This window comes from Hemiscyllium ocellatum, chromosome 4 (genome assembly GCF_020745735.1).
Source record: "Hemiscyllium ocellatum isolate sHemOce1 chromosome 4, sHemOce1.pat.X.cur, whole genome shotgun sequence".
Lineage (NCBI taxonomy): Eukaryota > Metazoa > Chordata > Chondrichthyes > Orectolobiformes > Hemiscylliidae > Hemiscyllium > Hemiscyllium ocellatum.
The window spans coordinates 135,206,080-135,226,829 of record NC_083404.1 but is presented as its reverse complement, the minus strand read 5'-3'; the positions used below and the strand labels follow the sequence as shown (position 1 = coordinate 135,226,829).

Sequence of the window (20,750 nt, the reverse complement as noted above, 5' to 3'; positions counted from 1 at the left end):
AAACTAAAAGCCACTTGACGTAAAACGCTTTATAATGCAATGGTACTTTTCCAAACTTACTCCAACAGCAAACAATGAACAGAGGTGCACTTACAAGTCACAGACCACTCTGGACCCCTCTCACCTGTCCTTCAAAAACATTCACTGCTCCCGATGGCTCCGTTTAAAGCAAAGAACAACCAAATGACAACATAAGAAAAGGGAGCCTGCTCTGCCATTCAATAAGATCATGGCTGATCTTTTCATGGACTCAGCTCCACTTACCCATCCTCTCCTTAATTCCTTCATTGTTCAAAAGATCGGAGCTTTAAAACATTTACTGAGGTAATGTCAACTACTCCACAGGGCAATGAGTTCCATAGATTCACAATCCTCAAGGTGAAGAAGTTCCTCTTTAATTCAGTCTGAAACCTGCTCCCTCTAATATTCAGGCTCTGCCTCCTTGTCCTAGCTTCACCTGCCAGTGGAAACATCCTCTCTACTTTTTTTACCTATTCCCCTCATAATTTTATATGTTTCCATACGACTCCCCCCCCCCCTCCCCTCCCCCTCAATTCTTCTGAATTCCAATGAATATAATCCCAGTCTACTCAGTCCCTCCTCATAAGCCAACCCCCTCAACTCCGGAATCAACCTAGTGAACCTCCTCTGCACCCCATCCAGTGCCAGTACATCCTTTCTCAAGTAAGGAGACCAAAACTGCACACAGTACTCCAGGTGTGGCCTCACTAGTGCCCTATACAGCTGCAGCATAACCTCCCTGCTTTTAAACTCAATCCCTTTAGCAATGAAGGAGAAAATTCCATTTGCCTTCCTAATTACCTGTTGTACCCACAGGCCAAGCTTCAGTGATTCATGGGCAAGGACACCCAGGTCTCTCTGCGCAGCAGTGTGCTACAACAAGGTCCTATTCCACTTGTGTCTTACTCCAATGCAAGATGCTTGATTAACTTATTGACATATTTATTGTACAAAAAAACAATGCAGACTTTTAAGCGGTTTTGATCACAATCTTTAGTGAAAACCTTGTGGCATGTTACATGATGAGTTTGATTAAAGAAAGCTTTTTTCATTTCCTGGGCCTGTCCAGACAAGAGATTCTGGTTTAGGATTTTATTCTATTTTAATTAGTTTGTGAATGTATACATTGCTGGCTAGGCCAGCATTTAGTGCCTATCCCTCATTGTCCAGAGTCAACCACAGTGCGGTGGGTCTGGAGTCACATGAAGACCAGACCAATTAAGGATGGCAGATTTCATTCCCTAAAGGGCATTAGTGAACCAGATGGGATTTTATGACAATCGATAGTCATTACATTAGGCTCGTTTTTTTTTTAATTCCAGATGTTTACTGAATTCAACTTTCACTGTCTGTCATGCTGGGAGTCACACTCCCAGAACATGAGTCCAAGGTTATTAATTACTACATGACCACAATACCACTGTCTGGAACAGTAAAGAAGAGGCCACTTAGATTGATTTCTGTCATGGAAAAGGTATTAAAATCAATCATTAAAGTGATTATAGCTGTGCACCTGGAAAAAGTGAAGTTAACTGAGTTACAAATCACACAACACCAGGTTATAGTCCAACAGGTTTAATTGGAAGCACTAGCTTTCGGAGCGCTGCTCCTTCATCAGGTGATTGTGGAGGACACAATTATAAGACACAGAATTTATAGCAAAAGTTTACAGTGTGATGTAACTGAAATTATACATTGAAAAATACCTTGATTGTTTGTTGAGTCTTTCATCTGTTTGAATACCATGATAGTTTCACTTCTTTCATATGTAAATCACAAAACTCAGGTGAACTGAAATAATTGGTGTTAGCCAGATTAGATGTTGAAGGTGTTCGCCCAGTGTTCTCTCTGTGCTATAATGTTTAGACTAATTCTAATCTAAAAAGTGAGTTAATAGAGTCTTACATGAATTCATGCAGCTTTTGAGCCAAGTACAATGTAACTCTGCAAGTACAAATTCACCCCACAAACGTATATGTATATGTGTGCATGTGGGTTTTTGAGTGTGTGTGTGTGGGTGTGTGTGTCTGTCTGTCTGGGGTGGGGGGGGTTGTGAGCGTGAGAGTGTGTGTGTGTGTGTGTGTGTGTGTGTATGTCTGGGGTACCACCATTACACATGGGGACACTTCCCACCATGTACATGGCAGGTACTCATGTTACTCAGCCAACATGGTCTATCTTATACGTTGCAGGCAAGGATGCCCGAAGGCATTGGAGAAACCAAGCAAAGGCTACGACAATGGATGAATGGGCACCTCACAACAATCAACAGACAGGAGTATTCCCTCCCAGTTGGTCCAGGACATTCAGCCTTGGACCTTCGGGTGACCATCCTCCAAGATGGACTTCTGGACAGGCAGCAGCAAAAAGTGGCCGAGCAGAGGCTGATAGCTAAGTTCAGTACCCATAAGGAGGGCCTCAACCGGGACCTTAGGTTCATGTCACACTACAGGTGACTACCATTGCACTATACCCACACACACTCGCACGCAGACACTCACATACACTCGCACACTCACACGTGCATCCTCTCACAGACTTAGACCACTCTACACTCACACACACATATACGCTCTCTCACAGACCGTCACAACTCCCACCCCAGACACACACACACACTAGATTAGATTACTTACAGTGTGGAAACAGGCCCTTCGGCCCAACAAGTCCACACCGACCCGCCGAAGCGCAACCCACCCATACCCCTATATTTACCCCTTACCTAACACTATGGGCAATTTAGGATGGCCAATTCACCTGACTGTGGGAGGAAACCGGAGCACCCGGAGGAAACCCACGCAGACACAGGGAGAACGTGCAAACTCCACACAGTCAGTCACCTGAGTCGGGAACTGAACCCGGGTCTCAGGCGTTGTGAGGCAACAGTGCTAACCACTGTGCCACCGTGCCGCTCATTAATACACTCACATATACTCTCTCTCTCACACTCACAACCCCCCACTCCAGACAGAGACACACACACGCACGCACACACAAAAGCCCACATGCACACAGATACATATACGATTGTGGGGTCAATTTGTACTTGCAGAGTTACATTGTACTTTGCTCAAAAACAGCATGAATTCACGTAAGACTCTGTTAACTCACTTTTTAGATTAGAATCAGTCTAAACATTATGGCACAGACAGAGAACACAGGGAGCTAACACCTTCAACATCTTATCTGGCTAACACCAATTACTACAGTTAACCTGAGAATGTAACTTTTAAAAAAAGGTTTGTGATTTACATATGAAAGAAGTGAAACTATCATGGTATTTGAACAGATGAAAGACTCAGCAAACAATCAAGGTATTTTTCAATGTATAATTTCAGTTACATCACACTCTAAACTTTTGCTTTAAATTCTGTGTCTTACAGTTGTGTCCTCCATAACCACCTGATGAAGGAGCGTCACTCTGAAAGCTAGTGTGTTTCCAATTAAACCTGTTGGACTGTAACCTGGTGTTGCGTGATTTTTAACTTTGTCCACCCCAGTCCAACACCGGCATCTCCAAATCAAGTTAATTGAGAAAAGTAAGTAGAGTTTAAAAAAGAAATACTTTTTAACCAATTTATCGAAATTCTTTGAAGGAGTAACATGGATGGTCGATAAAGGGGAGCCTGTAGACCTAGTATACTTGGATTTCCAGAAGATACTTGATAAGGTGCCACATCAAAGTTTATTGCAGAAAATAAAAGCTGGAAAACTACAGGGTATTTTAAAGGCAAGAGAAGAAAGATTTAAAAAGCACTACCCAAGTCCCTACCATTAATTGCTTGTTGTACCTTGCATTTATCCAGATTGAACTCCATCTGCCATTTTTCAGCCCATTGACCTATTTGATCAAGATCTCATTGTAATCTTAGAAAACCTTCTTCACTGTCTACGATGCCACCAATTTTGGTGTCATCCACAAACTTATTAACCATACCTTCTTTATTCTCATCCAAACCATTTCTATAAATGACAAAACAAACAGAACCGATCCGTGTGGAACACCACTGGTCACAGACCTCTAGTCCAAAAAGCAACCCACCACCATCACTCTCTGTCTCCTGCCGTTAATCCAATTATGCATCCAATTGCAAGCTCACCCTGAATCCCATGTGACCTAACTTAGCAAATTGGTCAACTATGTGGAACCTTTTTAAAGGCTTTACTAAAATCCAAATAAACAGCGACTATTGCTCTGTCCTCATCAATCCCTTTGGTAACTTGCTTAAAAAAACTTAATCAAGTTAGTGAAACACAATTTTCCATGCAAAAAAACCGTGCTAACTATCCCTGAACAAGTTTTGCCTCTCTAAATGTCCATAAATCCTATCTTTTATAATCACCTCTCACAATTTACCCATAACCGAAGACACTCTCACAGGTCTACAGATCCCCATTTTCTTCTTACAAACTTTCTTAAACAAAGGTACAATATTAGCCACTCTCCAGTCATCAGGCACCTCATCAGTAGTTATAAATGATGCAGATATTTCTGCAAAGGGTCTTGTAATTTCCTCTCTTGCTTCCCACAATATTCTGGGATACATCAGATCAGGTCCTGCAGATATATCCACCTTTATATTCTCTAAGACCTCCTGAACTTACTCTCCTATAAAGTGAACTGTTTATAAAACATCAAAGTTTATTTCTCTGCATTCTCTAGACTCCCTTTCTTTCTTCACAGTAAAAACTGACGGGAAATATTCATTTAGTATCTCTCTAAAATAATGAGTGTGGTTCACATGTGGAATGAACTTCTACAGAAAGTGGTGCATACAGGTACAATTACAGTATTTAGGAGGCATTTGGATAAGTTCATGAATATGAAATGTTTGGAGGGATATGGGCCAAGCGTAGAGAGGTGGGACTAGTTTAGTTTGGAATTATGATTGGATGGACTGGCTGGACCGGAGGGTCTGTTTCTGTGCTGTATGACTTTATGATTCAATGATGTAGGGAGTAAAATATTAGCATGGTTGGAAGATTAGTTGACTGACAGAAACTGAGAGAATGTATGAATGTGCCTGTGTCTGAATGTCAGGATAATGAGTGGGATTTTGCATTACTGACAATTTACATCAATGACTTTGATGAAGGGAATGAAGACACAGTAACTAAATTCATAAATAATATCAAGCTAATTAGGTAAGCACATTGAGTGAGTGGGTATAAATCTGGCAGCTGGAGTATAATGTTGGAAAATGTTTGCAGGAAGAGTTAAAATGCAAAGTATTACTTAAATTGAGAACAACTGCAGAATTCCAAGGTGCAGAGGGATTTAGGTGTTCAGGTGCATGAGTGTGCAGGTACAGCAAGTAAATGAGAGGCTAATGGGATGCTATCCTTAACATGAGAGAAATTGAACATAACAGGAATAATGTTTTAGTTACACAGGGTATTGGTGAGAAAACTGTGTGCAGTTTGGTCTCCTTATTTAACTCAGGATGTAAATGTATCGGGTTGGTTCAGGGAGGTTTATGAGATTGATACCTGGAAGGAGTGGATTGTCTCTTGAGGACGGGTTGGACAGACTGTGCTTGTTTCCACTGGAGTGCAGAGAGTGAGAGGTGATTTAATTGAAGTGCACACAACTTTTTATAGTTTCTTATGGCAACAGCTCTTCCCAGGATCATAAGAAACCACAGAAAGTTGTGTACATAGTCCAGACCATAACGGAAGCGAACCTCCCATTCATAGACTCCATTTACACATCTCGTTGCCATAGAGAGGCTGCCAGCATCATCAAAGACCCCTCCCACCCCAGTAATTCTCTCTTCCAACCTCTTCCATCAGACAGAAGATACAGAAGCTGGAACACACGCATCAACAGGTTCAAGAATACTTCCCTGCCGTTATTAGACTGCTAATGGACCTCTCTAACTTCAAGTAATGTTTATCTTGTTTTGTGCACCTCCTGTGGAGCTGTAACCTGTATGCCTTGTTCTGCCTAAGCACACTGCAACCTGTATGTCCTTATTTGCTATGATCTGCCCGTGCTGCTTGCAAAACAAAACTTTTCACTGTACTTAGGTAAATATATCAAATCAAAGTGTATAAGATCCTGAATGGTCTTTACAGAGTGGAGGTGGAAAGGATGTTGACAGTCGAGGATGAGCTCAGAATGAAGGGACACTGTATAAACCTTCAGAGTTGCTCTTTCAGGACAGAGATGAGAGGGCGGTCTCAGAGGGTTGCATACTGTTGGCTCTACAACTTGTCATAGAGGAAGTACAATGGGGGTTTTCACTAGACTCATAATGGGATGCTGAGACTGTCCAATGAGGAGAGATTGAGGAGACTCTGTCTGTGGTCTCTAGAGTTTACAAGAGTGAGAGGTGGTCACACATAGAAATTTACAAAATTCTTAAAGAGATAGCAATGACAATTTCCCTAACTGTGCAGTGTAGAAAACAGGAATACCATCTCAGAATCACGTAGAATGAAGACGAAGAACTTTTCACTCATGGGCGAATCTTTGGAATTCATTATACCAGAGAGCTGTGCAAGCCCAATCATTAGGGGAGTTCAGACAGAGTCAAGATCAGAGTGGTGCTGGAAAAGCACAGCAGGTCAGGCAGCATCTGAGGAGCAGGAAAATCAACATTTCAGGCAAAAGCCCTTCATCAGGAATGACTGATCTAATCTTGACTCTGATCTCCAGCATCTGCAGTACTCACTTTCGCCAAGTTCAAGACAGGGATCAATCGATTTTGAGTTAAGATTATAATTTGTAGAAACAATAAGCCTTCAGCCCATCAAGAATGCTTGGTTATTAGTATTTGGAGATGCCAGTGTTGGACTGGGGTGACAAAGTTAAAAATCACACAACACCAGGTTATAGTCCAACAGGTTTAATTGGAAGCCCTAGCTTTCGGAGTGACGCTCCTTCATCCACCTGATGATGGAGCGGCGCTCTGAAAGCTAGTGTGCTTCCAATTAAACCTGTTGGACTATAACCTGGTGTTGTGCGATTTTTAGCTCTGTTATTCAGTGATTTCATTGGCTGATTTGACCATCCTTAACTCCACTTTCCCACTTTTTCCCCATAACCCTTGATTCCCCTTAACTGATTAAAAATGTCAATCTCAGCCTTGAATGTACATCCGCAGTAAAGAATTCTAGAATTTCACTGAGAAGACATTTCTCCCCAGCTCTGCCTTAAATAGGTGCCCCTTAATTCTCAGATTGTACACTGCAATCCTAGAGTCTTGCAGAAGGGAAAACAACCTTTCCGCACCTATCCTGTTAAGTCCCCTAAGAATCTAATGTTGCAATAAGTTTTCCTCTTATGCACAGGCCAAATCTGCTCAATCAGCCAGTACCCCCATACTCAGGACCAGTTGAGTGAACCTTCTCTGGACAGCATCCATTGCCAGTGTGTCTTCCCTTACGTCATTATACCTGCTGGGTCTGATGAGTGACTTTACAGTTTTAGTAAACCTCCCTACTTTTATACTCCATTATCTTTGAAATAAAGGCCAACATCGCATGTGCCTTCTCTGTTACCATCTGATCTCAGAGGCTGGTTACTAATGGCATCAAAGGATATGGGGTGGTGCGGGAATATGGTGCGAGACTTTCAGAGTAGGCTTGATGGACCAAATGGTCTATTCCTGTTCCTCTGTTTGTACCTAACTGCTGGCTTAGCCAGCAATGCCCACATCTGATGAAGAAATATGAACTAAAAATTGATATATTTTGCTAGGGCGTACTTGGGGAGACAATATAAAGTACAGTGTGCCACTCTAAAGTGGGTACAGGGGGACAGGGATCTGGCTACATGTGGGTGGCAGTACAGGTAGAGAGAACAGCTAATGTCAGGGGCTTTGTTGATGGGGACATTGAAAATGAGCAAGGAGGTTACATCGAAATTACACAAGGCACTGCTTAGACCTCAGCTCGTGTACTGAGCCCAACGCTGGACTTCAGGAAGGATGAGAAGCATTTGAGGAGTTTGGTGGGGGGTAGGGGGAGGTGGGTGGGTTGGTGCTAATGGTGGAGGAAGGTCGCAGAAAAATTTAGGAGAATGAAATTCCTCATCCCTGGAACCAGTTATGAAGCCAGCTTGGAGAACATGGGATTCTTCTCTTTGGGCAAGAGAAGTCTGCAAGGAGGTCTGATTGCAGTGTTGAAAATCAGGAGAGGTTTTCCAGAACAGACAGGAAGAAATGGTCCTATTCCAGACAGGATCGAAAACTGAAGGGTACAAACCTAAACTAATTACTTAAAAAAGCAAAAGTGATTCGAGGAAACATTTTTGACACAGTGAGTGGTCAGGGTAGAGAATGCACTGAGAGTGTGTTGGAGGCAGATTCAACTGACAGAACTAAGACAGTTATTTGAATAGAAACATGGAAAATAGGAGTAGGCCGTTCGGCCCTTTTAACCTGCTCTGCCATTCAGTGTGATCATGGCTGATCATTCAATGCTGCCTCTGTTCCTGCTTTCTCCCCATAACCTTTGATCCCTTTAGCTCTAAGAACAATATCTAACTCCTTCTTGAAAACATGCGATGGTTTGACCTCAACCTGTGGCAGAGAATTTCACAGGCTCCCCACTCTCTGGGTGAGGACATTTCTCCTTGCCTCAGCAGAAGCAATGTGCAGAATTACTGGGAGTAGGCAGGAGTTGGCCCTTGGGGAGACTCTCATTTGAGGAGCCAGTGCAGATAGGATGGGGCGAATGGCCTCCTTCTGGCCCGTAATGAACCTGTGAATCTGAAGTGGGAGGTCGGGGAGGGGCACCTGGTCTTGTCAAAGTGAAACACCACTACCAACATGCACCCAAGGAAAAGGGTATGAATCATTTCAGCTAGTGTGAAGAAATAGGAGCTGGAATCCATGAGAACTTGGAATGGAAACTGCACCGTCTGGTCTTTCACCTGAATCTACAGAAAAACAAACTGATTACACGGGGCACACCCAGTCAGGGGAGCTAACTGGCAACATTCCCAACAGAGACTGCCATTGATACACTGTTCCACCCCACACCTGGCTTGTTAATACCTCCAAAGCTCCCAGCACCATTCCAAACTCTCTAATCCATTTGGGATCTACTGTGAGACTGCATTCTAATCTCTTTTGATCTAACAGTTTTTTTTTAGATTACTTACTTACAGTGTGGAAACAGGCCCCTCGGCCCAACAAGTCCACATCGACCCGCCAAAGCGCCACCCACCCAGACCCATTCCCCCACACCCACCTCTTCACCTAACACTACGGGCAATTTAGCATGGCCAATTCACCTAACCTGCACATTTTTGGATTGTGGGAGGAAACCGGAGCACCTGGAGGAAACCCACGCAGACACGGGGAGAATGCGCAAACTCCACACAGAGGTGGGAAATGAACCCAGGTCTCTGGCACTGTGAGGCAGCAGTGCCAACCACTGTGCCACCGTGCTGCCCACTATTTTATGTGAAAAAAAATCACTCAGAAGGGGATATATGCGATAGAACAGAGTTGAAGCAATATCGTTTTTCCCCAAAGAACGGCGTGTGTTCTCTGGGGTTTAGAAAATTGAGAAGTGATCTCATTGATGCAGTTATGTGCAAAGTATTGACAGCTTTGAAAACAGGTCATTTGGCCCATTTAGTCTATGCTGGTGCTTATTGCTCTACTTGAACCACCGTTTCATCCCATTAATCCCACCTTCCATTACCTGTGTTTATCCAACTTGCCTGGAACTGTACACAGAGAATGCTGGAGAAACTCAGCAGGTCTGGCAACATCTGTGGAGGGAGATTCTGGTCAAAGAAGCATCTCCCTGATTCTGTTCTGGGTCTGGTCTTACCTTCAGGTGTGGATAGTTTTTCCATCCTACCCAATATGAGTGCCCTGATTGGGGCTGTTACCCTGTTCCAATCAAGGAGCCCTGGGCTGACATATAAAACAGTGAGTGTCAGAGATATTCTGGTAGCTGACTCTGTATGGAGCAGTAATAAAGTCAAGGACTGTACAAGTGTGAATGAAATGAAACCTCTGCGGGGTTATTTAACCATGGAGTGAAAGTTGTGCATGAATGGACACTTTAAACAGAGGCTGATCTCTCAAGTTGGGCAATTTCTCGACTCGAGCTACCTGCTTAGCAAGAAAAACCTCGCCCCCTGCCTATGGTAGTACAACGGAATTATTATTCCGTGGTATTATTATTAGTCACACGAGCCAGGACTGGAACAAAGATGGAAAGGAAGATGGAGCAATGGGGCAGGAAAAAAGGAAGGACTGGAATTATAAAAATTGGAGATGCTAGGTCAGTGAGGTGACCGAGATGTAGAACACTGGAGAATACCAAAATTAGTGACGCAGAAACTGGGAAGAATTGGAATCTTGAGAGTATTATAAATGCCATCTGGATTCCAACAACAATCTGTTCAAATTAATTATCAGCAAGTGGAAGACACCCAGTTGAAAACTCAACCTCGTAATCAAACCTTAAAAAGATTAACAAGCTGTCTGTGTATTTTAAGGCGCAGTTACTCAGAATCTCATGTAAAAAAGATGCACTTTCACACTCTCATACTCTGAATATTACTTAAGAAAAAGACAAAGACTAAAGAGTCAAGCAAGAGGGGACTGGAAAGGCAGTGGAAGCAAATTGAACAAAATGACTTTCTCAAAGGAATTCAGTGGATTGCAACTGTTTGAGAAGGCAGCTCACTACCGCCTTCTACAAGGTAACTGAGGATGCGCAGTAACTAGCCAGAGACAGCCACATCTCACCAACACATGAAAGAAAAACCTAGTTAAAAAGAAAATCACACTAGAATCAAAACAGTTTCTTTAAATTAATTAATTGTTCCGTTATTAATGACGGGGAAAGATTAAACCAATTGGTTAGGAAAAACCCTGCAACTTTTCCAACTGCCTCTGAGAACATATTGTACCTGGAGGACAGACCAATGGTAAGAGTACCCATGGAGGACAGGCCATGGGTACACCTGGGCAGAGTTGGCAACAAGCTACCAATCACAATGGGGACAGTGTACAGGCACGCCAATTGGTGCTTGGCAGAGGGAAGATGACAAACAAGTGAATTCAATCCCAACAAGATGCAGAATGTGATGTACCTGCACATTTAGTGAAATGCTGATGAGGACATTTCCGGTTATCGCCAGGACTGTTCCCAAAATGTTAGTCTGCAGAAAACAGAAAAGAAGCATTCCAGTAAAGGACAGAATACAACACCAGTCCCGTAACAACTATGTTTTAATGCAATAATGGAACACAAAATAATGTACGTTGCCAGTCTCTGCTCATCCAAACACAATTTTCAATAAGGTAGCCTGCTTTCTTCAGAGGGCTCTCTCAAAGAAGTCTGAAAAATTGAGAATCACCCACAAGAGTTTGTTCTTAAGTCAGCTTCAGATTTTATTTTTGCCAGCCTAAATCTGACAGAACAAAGCAACATTCTCACTCACAATTTCCCTTTTCACTTGTTCTGTTTTTCAGCCAGATAAGTCAGGTAAGAGGTGTTGAGGCCAATGGAGGGAAGGAATTACGGGAATTAATCTTGACCAATACAAGGGAAAAGGATGGGAGCAGGAATGTGACAAGCCGCTTTTGAAACCAGGCTAGAGAAAGAGCTATTAGAATAGATGACTCATGATTGATCGATGTTTTTGGGAGTTAGGTGATGGAGATGGGTGAAGTAGTTACAAAGGAAAGCGCCACCATCAAGTAGAGAAATGAAATTGAATACTTAGCTAAGTTGCTACATCTTAACACTAGAGCAAGTCGCCCTTAGCGACATAGTCTGAAATAGTCAGTTGATAGTTCAGAACTTGAATAAGGTGGAAATAAAGACATTTTGTCAAAGTTTTTCATCTGACACTCATCAGGACATTTCACAAGAATACTAATTTCTGGGGAACACTAACATTCACACTGAAAGACAGGAAAGTTCTGATAGGTTAATAAGTAGACCCTGATTGGTAAAGGCGTTGCAATGGAGAATGCATCAATTACTCCTGATTGACAGCTAACAGCCAGACCTTTTAAAAATTTTAAATCTAGCAGGTTGATTCTGATTGGTCAGGGTGTTGCCCTGTGAATGAAATAAACCAGAGAATGGCTAGCAGTGATTTTGTTGAATTGAAACAGACGCTGAATGTGCACCTGTTCTTCAGTCTGCAAAGGACAGAACACTATACATTAAATGTACAGCTTTGAGCACATAGCAGGATCGACTGACAATCCTAAACTGCTTGTCCATGTAACTCCTCCTGCATTTGGGATTGTCCAATTGCAGAATCACAACTAATGTTAGACACTGTGTTGCAGGTTTTGTAAATATGAGTTATTTGGGTATTGTCACACTTATGACTAGCCAAAGGTACATGTTTGATTTGATCCACCAGTCTTTGTGACATTCCACTCATATCCCTGGAATTGCACTGGCATTAAAATCCATTTACCAATGCCCTAACCAATCAGAGTTAACTTGCCTAATTTAAAATTTAAACAAAATCTGGTTGTTAACTGTCAACTGCATTCTCCATGATAACATCTCAATCCACCAAACAATCAGCACTCTCTTCTCACTCAGGATAAATGTTGGTTGGCCACGTGAATATGTATTTTTGCAAATAAGTGCAAGATGAAAAATGTCAACATAATGTATTTTCTTTTCAACAACACATTTAGTCTTAAATCCTGAACTGTAACCTCCTTCATCGATAGATGCACAATGACTCTTCAAATCTATATAAGCTACATATATAGCCTGGAAGCCATTCATTGTGGGCTCCACACTCCAATGTGCTGTGGTGATAGGGTGGGAGGATGCAGATTGAATAATTGAAGCCCCACCAAGGTCACAGCTTCAGGTCACGTATTTAGTATTTATCAAAACCTCCCTCTGTCCTTAAAACTCTGGTGATGTGTCACCCCAGGAACACAGAAGGAATCAGTCATTTGCTGCACTAACATCCATTGTTTCAGTGAGTGCTTCACAACAATATGCTCCATTGTACAGATACACACTATACTCCAGTGCTGTGGTAAAGATCAGCTGCTCTGAACTGGCACAGCATCTTCCAATAAATTCCTCATCATTCAATCGACTGTTCTGTCGTTTCTCCTTTACCAGAGTCATATTCAGTGTTCCACTATTTGTCATTTATCTTGCTGTCCTCCATTTGGAATGTATCTATCTCCTAACTGCATTGCTGTTTCCAATAGATTTTTTTTCCCTGCTCTTTATGAGTGAAGATTCCGTATCCTACAGGATATGGAACATTAGGATGCAGAAAACAGGTTGACTCCAAAATTGAGAGGGTTGGCTTATGAGGAGAGGTCGAGTAGATTGGGGACTATACTCATTGGAATTGAGAATAATGAGTGGAGGCTCTCATAGAAACATATAAAATAATGAAGGGAATAGATAAGATAGAAGCAGGGAGGTTGTTTCCACTGGCAGGTGAAACTAGAGCTAAGGGGTATAGCCTCAAAATAAGGGAGAGAAGATTTAGGATTGAGTTGAAGAGGAACTTCTTCACTCAATGGATTATGAATCTGTGGAATTCCCTGCCCAGTGATGCAGTTGAATATTTTGAAGGCAATGATGGATAGATATTTGAACAGTAAAGGAACTAAGGTTAAAGGTGAGTGGGCGGGTAAGTGGAGCTGAGTCCATAAAAAGATTAGCCGTGATCTTATTGAATGGTGGAGCAAGCGCAAGGGGCCAGATGGCCTACTCCTGCTCCTCTTCCTTATGTTCTTAAAGTGAGTAGAGACTGTTTTCGTTGGCACAATAATCAGAAGTCAAACCTTTAGCGGCAAAAGAACTAGAGACGAGATGAGAACATTTTCTGAAGAACTCGCCCAGTTATGAGCAACAATTCACCTGACCAAAGGGATCATAAAATCTGATTGCTGTTTAGGGATGGAAATCTACCATCCTTACCTGATCTGACCAAAATGTGATTCCAGACCCACTGCTCTACAATGTCAATGACCCTTAGCTGAGCTCTGCAATCACTTCGGGATGAGCAATAAATGCTAAGCTTTTCAGCATTGCCCAGATTTACCAGGAGTTAAAATAAAACAAAGCTCTCAGAGCTTACAGATTTACAAAAGAATCAAAAGCAACATGAGAAGAAAAACATTTGAAAAGTACGCAGTAAGTGGTAAGGATCAATGGAAAATGGTTCGCGGTATTCCAACTGTGGTCTGTCTAGAGCCTTATACAGTTTTAGCAAAACCTCTCCACTTTTATTTTCCATTCTCTTTGAAGTAACATTCTATTTGTCAAACTTGGATTCTACCTTTTATGATTAATGACTGAGGACTCCCAATACCTCTGTTCTCTATCTTTCTGCAGCCTTTCCCCATTTAAGTAATATTCCGCTCCTCTATTCTTCCTGCAAAGTGTATAACCTCAGACTTCGTCATCCCTGTACCTGAACAGGTTACATATCACACGTTTAAAAATACCTATTATATTTGTTGTATTAATTAAAATAATAAATTGAAAGCTTATAAAAGGCAAGATTAAAGTACAACTTCCTGTGGGCTTGCTAATTCAGTCTGTCCCTGAAGGAGAGAACTTGATTTACAAGTACCGTCACGCTAACAAAACATGCGCCATCAACAGTAATTAGCCCCTAATTATTCCCATGATGTGCCTCCTCTGATTACTTTCTGACAGAAAGACACAATGGAGAGACATGCAGTTCCACAAATGCAGAAGCTAAAGAGGGCCAGCAGATCCAGCTGACTGGTTAAGATTTACAGTAGTTTATGTCGGGCTGAAAGGCCTCTCCTGTCAGTAAGAGTCAATGACCATGCCTGCCATAGACTACAGTAGCAGAGCACTGTCTCAGCTGCATGTTTCCCTGTTTCACTCCTCAAACATTTTCTTCACATTTTGCAAAATAGGACAGTACTGTGTTATATGAGAGTACAGCACTACTTGGGTCCTGACCCTGGTTGAATATATCCCTGGGGGTTTCATTACAAGACCCCCACTTCAGGTCACCCAGTCCTAGAATTTCATAGCACCAAAGGAGGCCAATCGGTCCATCAGGTCCTTACCAGCTATCCAGCCTCCCTGCACTTTGCCTATAAGCCTCTTAGCTCTGTTGCTGGACTTTGAACTGCCACCAGCGACAGCTGATAGTTGGCTTCATAGAATCGTAGTGTTGTACAGCACGGAAACAGACCCTTCGGTCTAACTCGTCCATGCCAACCAGATATTTTAAATTATCCCATTTGCCAACACTTGGCCCATATCCCTCTGAATCCTTCCTATTCATATACCCATCCAGGATTTTAAATGTTGTAACTGTGCCAGCCTCCACCACTTTCTCTGGCTCACTCCACACATGCACTACTGTCTGTGTGAAAAAGTTCCTCTTTGGTCCCTTTTAAATCTTTCTCCTCTTATCTTAAATCTATCTCCTCTAGCTTTGGACTCCCCAACTCTGTGGAAAAGTCCTTGACTATTCACCCTATCCACTTCCCTCATGATTTTATAAACCTCTATAAGGTCAAAGTTTGGGAGAAGATTTGTAGCTCGGGTGCTCGTTGTTGTGGTTCTGTTCGCCGAGCTGGGAATTTGTGTTGCAGATGTTCCGTCCCCTGTCTAGGTGACATCCTCAGTGCTTGGGAGCCTCCTGTGAAGCACTTCTGTGATGTTTCCTCCAGCATTTATAATAGTTTGTCTCTGCCGCTTCCGGTTGTCAGTTCCAGCTGTCCACTGCAGTGGCCGGTATATTGGGTCCAGGTCGATGTGCTTATTGATTGAATCTGTGGATGAGTGCCATGCCTCTAGGAATTCCCTGGCTGTTCTCTGTTTGAATTGTCCTATGAGGACATGCCACAACCCAAAGGACTAACCACGTTACCATACATCAAGAACATTTCTGAACTGACAGCCAGACTGCTGCGACCACTAGGACTCATAACAGCATACACACCAACAGCCACTCTCACACAACAACTCACCAGAACGAAGGACCCGATACCCAGCATGAGCAAAACCAATGTAGTGTACAAAATCCCAAGCAAGGACTGCACAAAACACTACATAGGACAAACAGGAAGACAGCTAACGATCCGTATCCATGAACATAAACTAGCCACGAAACGACACGACTAGCTACCCTTAGTAGCCACACACTCAGACGATGAGCAACATGAGTTCGACTGGGACAACGCTACTATTATACAACAAGCCAAACAGAGAACAGCCAGGGAATTCCTAGAGGCATGGCACTCATCCGCATTCTATCAACAAATACATCGATCTGGACCCAGTATACCGGCCACTGCAGTGAACAGCTGGAACTGACAACTGGAAGTGGCAGAGACAAATCATTATAATTGCCGGAGGAAACATCACAGAAGCACTTCACAGGAGGCTCCCAAGCACTGAGGATGTCACCTAGACAGGGGACGGAACATCTGCAACACAAATTCCCAGCTCGGCGAACAGAACCATAACATCTATAAGGTCACTCCTCAGCCTCCAAAGCTCTAGGGAAAACAGCCCCAGCCTATTCTACCTCTAGCTCAAATCCTCCAACCCCAGCAACAGCCTTGCAAATCTGTCCTGCGCCCTTTCAAGTTTCACAACATACTTCCTCTAGCACGGACACCAGAATCAATCACAGTATTCCACAAGTGGCCTAAACATGTGTGACCTGAAGATGGGGGTGAGACAAAGTGAGCAACAGCTTTTAGAAACTATTTGTGCTGGTAGGAGGCTCAGGAAGAGACAACAGAACAATGAGCAGGAGAAGAAATCAACACAGCACATTGTCAGGATCTGGAGTGAACCATCTGAATGTGCAGTGAAATTTGCAGGAGGAGGACTGGACAAAGCAGGAACCTGGAACTAATTGGTTGTTCCAAACAGCCAGTGCCAGCACAGTGGGTCAGATGGCCTCCTTCTTTGCTGTAGGGTTTTATAATTCCACTGTACTACTTCAATCAATCAGTCTTTCTGATATGTTTCATGTCACTCCCAGCAATCAAATGCCTGGTGAATTGACTGAACAGCATGTAATGTGATAGATTCTCATAAATCCTACAGCTAAAGCTCTGCATGTAACTCGAGTGACTTCCCAATGGCCTTGCTTGCTGCAGGCAGCTGTCAAATTGTTAAAAAGCAAACTGTGCCTCACCATCCATCAGCCTGGCCCATTTTGCAGCATTGTCACCAAGGTGCTGGCTGGCACCTCTTCTCTTCCTCGCCGGCTAGAAACATCGATAATAGGAGCAGGACTAGGCCAGTCAGCCCTTTGAGCCTGCTCTGCCGTTCCATATGACCATCCAAAGCAGTCCCCTGTTCCCACTTTCTCCCCAAATCCTTTGATCACTTCAGCCCTAAGAACTGTATCTAGCTCCTTCTTGAAAACATTCGATGTTTTGGCCTCAATCACTTTCTGAGGCAGAGAATCCCACAGGCTCCCCACTCTCTGGGTGAAGACATTTCTCCTCATCTCAGTCCGAAATGCTTTATCCTTAGACTGCGGTCCCTGGTTCTGAACAGCCCACGGTCATTAGAAATATTGTTTACTCTGTTTAGTCCTGTTGGAATGTTGTAGGTTCCTATGAGATTCTCCCTCATTCTTCTCAACCCCAGTGAAAATAGTCCAGTCTGCACATACATTAGTCCGACCATCCCACAATCAGTCTGGTGCACTTTCATTACACTCCCTCCAAAGCCAGAACATCCTTCCTTAGATAAAGAAATAAAACTGCACTCAATATTCCAGTTGCGGTCACACCAAAGTCCTGTACAATTGCAGTGACACATCCTTGCTCTCGTACTCAAATCCTCTTGCTATGAAGGCCAACATATCATTTGGCTTCTTCACCACTCACTGTACCTGCAATGCTTACCTTTAGAGACTGGTGTAGAAGGACACCCAGGTTTTAAACACACTGACAGAGCGTAACATTAATCCTTCACAGACCATTCAAACCTAATGAGACATCTCCTTGCTAGAATGATATCCCACTAAGGCCTGATATTCTCTGTCAATAAATGCAAGAGTCAAGTAGAACAGCATGGAAAATAGGAACAGGAGTCGGCCACTCTGCCCTTCGAACCATGGAAGTCAAGAGGGTGAGCAGAAGTGGTTCACACTAAGCGTGGTAGGTGTGAGGGACTTCTGCTGAGGAGTTGAGATTGTTCCACCAAGAGTAACAAGGGCTAGAAGGAGACATTATACAACTATTCACAATTGTGATGGGATTTTGTAAAGGGGAGAGTGTTCCATTGAGATGTAGTTCAGCAACTAAGGAAGGTACAGATTTTAGATAAAGAGGCAAAGAACCAGACGGAAATAGTGAACAGTAGTTTAAAGCTCAGCTAGTTGTTGAGACCTGAAAACATGCTGGAAGCAGATTCAGCTGAAACTATCGAAAAGGACCAGCCTAAATACTTGATGGTGAAAAATGCACAAAGCGATAGCAAAAAGGGTGGAGGATGGGATAAACTGGATCGCTCCTTCAGTGATGTGACACAGACCACAAAGGGCAGAATGGCCTCTTCCCGTGTTGTATTGTAATGAGTCAATCCATTCTGGATTGAACCCAAGCAGATGGGCGTAGAACTTGCAAGGAGTAAACAGACAGTATTATTATGTGTTGAACAGGAGGACTCCCTCCCCTTTCTCCCCTCCCTGTGCTACACAAGCTAAATACAACACACTAATGGCACACTGCCACATTTAATACAATCCCACAATGTGGTGTTTGCAGAAAGGGAGGGTTTGACTTTGTTCCAATTAAAAGTTATGCTTCTGCTTTACTTTGATGAATTCAAACAAAATGTGGGTGATTTGGTTTTGAAAAACTGATTCACCAGACATAGGCAATCACATCAAGATGAACATTTATTGTCCATCCCTGAGCAATGCAATAGCCATGTCGGTAAATAGTTACAGCACAAGTGGCTATTCAGCCCATCATGACCTTGCCAGGCTCAGCAAGAGCAACTCAGCTCACTCATTAACCTACACTTCCATGATGCATGTTCTCTTTGAAGGCAAGTCCTTTTTCAAATTCATTCAAGCAATGTGGGATTTTCCAGATAAACCAGAATTTCTTGCTTATCCTCAACTATCCTGGAAAAACGGGCCACCCAAAGAACCACGATATATTTCCAAGTCAGGATGATGAGTGGCTTGGAAAGCAACTTCCAAGGGGTGGTGTTCCCATGTATCTGCTGCTCCTTGTCCTTCTCAATGGAATAGTCATGGGTTTGAAAATTGCTGTCGGAGCAGACATGGGGAGAATGTCTGTGTGGAGTATGCACAGTCACCCGAAGCTGGAATCAAACCTGCGACCCTGGTGCTGTGAGGTTGCAATGCTAACCACTGAGCCACCATTCTGCCCTAGTCGGATAATTATTCACTCGGTTGTCTATCCAACTGTCCTTCTGTCTCTTTGGGCTCTACCTCCATCTATTATTTACTCCTTACCCCTCCCCCAACCCTATCTTCTGCATAGAAACCAATGTATTCCTAGCTACCATCAGTTCTGAGGAATGGCCATTTGGCCCAAACGTTTACCTCTAATTTCTCTCCACAGATGTTGGCAGAATTGCTGAGCTTTTCCAGTAATTTTTGTTTTTGTTTCTGACCCACGTGTTTCCAAATTGCCAACTTCCTGTGGCTGAGGAAATCCTCCCAGAGACACAGGTGTGGCCTTTGACCTTCCAGAGGAAGCTCTGACATGCTCTTTGTGGTCAGACAGATCCATGGATAAGGGTGGAGAACAAAACCAAGGATCTTCATTGCATCCACTGATGTGACCAAAGCATCTGACTGAGAAAAGCATGAGTCTGGGGTCTGTGCTCCAGAGAACTGGATGTCCAAAACGCTTCGTTCCAAACCTACAACTGCTTCACAGTGATACGCTGGCAGCTGTCTTAAGACAGACTCCTTCAGGACCTGAAATGATGCCAAGCAAGGCTGTGTCACAAACCCCCTGCTAGTTACAATCTACCCAACAGTGGCCATTCACCTCAAGGAGCTGCCCTCTGATATACTGCATCCGTCATGTTGGTGAAGAAGAGACAAAAACATGGTAAGCATTTCCCATGCTTTGATAGCCACCTTGAACAAAAGGCCATTATTGACAAACAGATCCAACACCAGATAAAGATGTGTCAATTCAATCTTCCAACAAACTACAGCAGCAAGTCTTTGACAATTAAGACTTCCACAAGTCAACAAATAACCTCAAAATGCAGAGCATTTGGCATCACCACACTCCTGTACTGCATACAGATCTCAACAGCGTGGAGCAAGACATTCAGTCCACACTGAAGAGCATTCCACCCAATCCCTGTAAGCCTGTATTTCTCGTGGCTAACCCACCTAGCCTGCACATCGTGGGCAATTTAGCATAACCAATCCACCCTAACCTGCACATCCCTGGAGTGTGGGAGGAAACTGGAACACCAGGAGATACAGGGAGAAAGTACAAACTCCACACAGTCTCCCAAGGCTGGAATAGAACCCTAGCTCACGGCACTGCTAAACAGCAGTGCTAACCACTGAGTCACTCAGACCTGTAGTATGAATCACTGACAGAGAAATTCAACCAGCAATATTTCCACCACATCCCCCAGAATCAATGAAAAGGACTGTCAAACAAACACTAGTATCCTTCTTGACACTATCTGCATAAGCACTTAGGCAAAACTTGCAAAATCAATATCAGTGAACTGGATACTGTTAGGCCAAAAAAAATCTCCCCTCCAGGCCCTCC

At 43.2% G+C, this 20,750-nt stretch overlaps 1 protein-coding gene across 3 annotated transcripts in view; it reads right to left on the bottom strand.

Moving 5' to 3' along the window:
• LOC132815525 (NIPA-like protein 2) overlaps positions 1–20,750 on the bottom strand; it is an 83,257-nt gene that overhangs the window by 48,140 nt on the left and 14,367 nt on the right. For all 3 annotated transcript variants that reach the window (XM_060824520.1, XM_060824521.1, XM_060824522.1), the window contains exon 2: positions 11,090–11,158. In XM_060824520.1, coding sequence (XP_060680503.1) covers positions 11,090–11,158 — 69 coding nt within the window. The remainder of the gene's footprint in view (positions 1–11,089; positions 11,159–20,750) is intronic.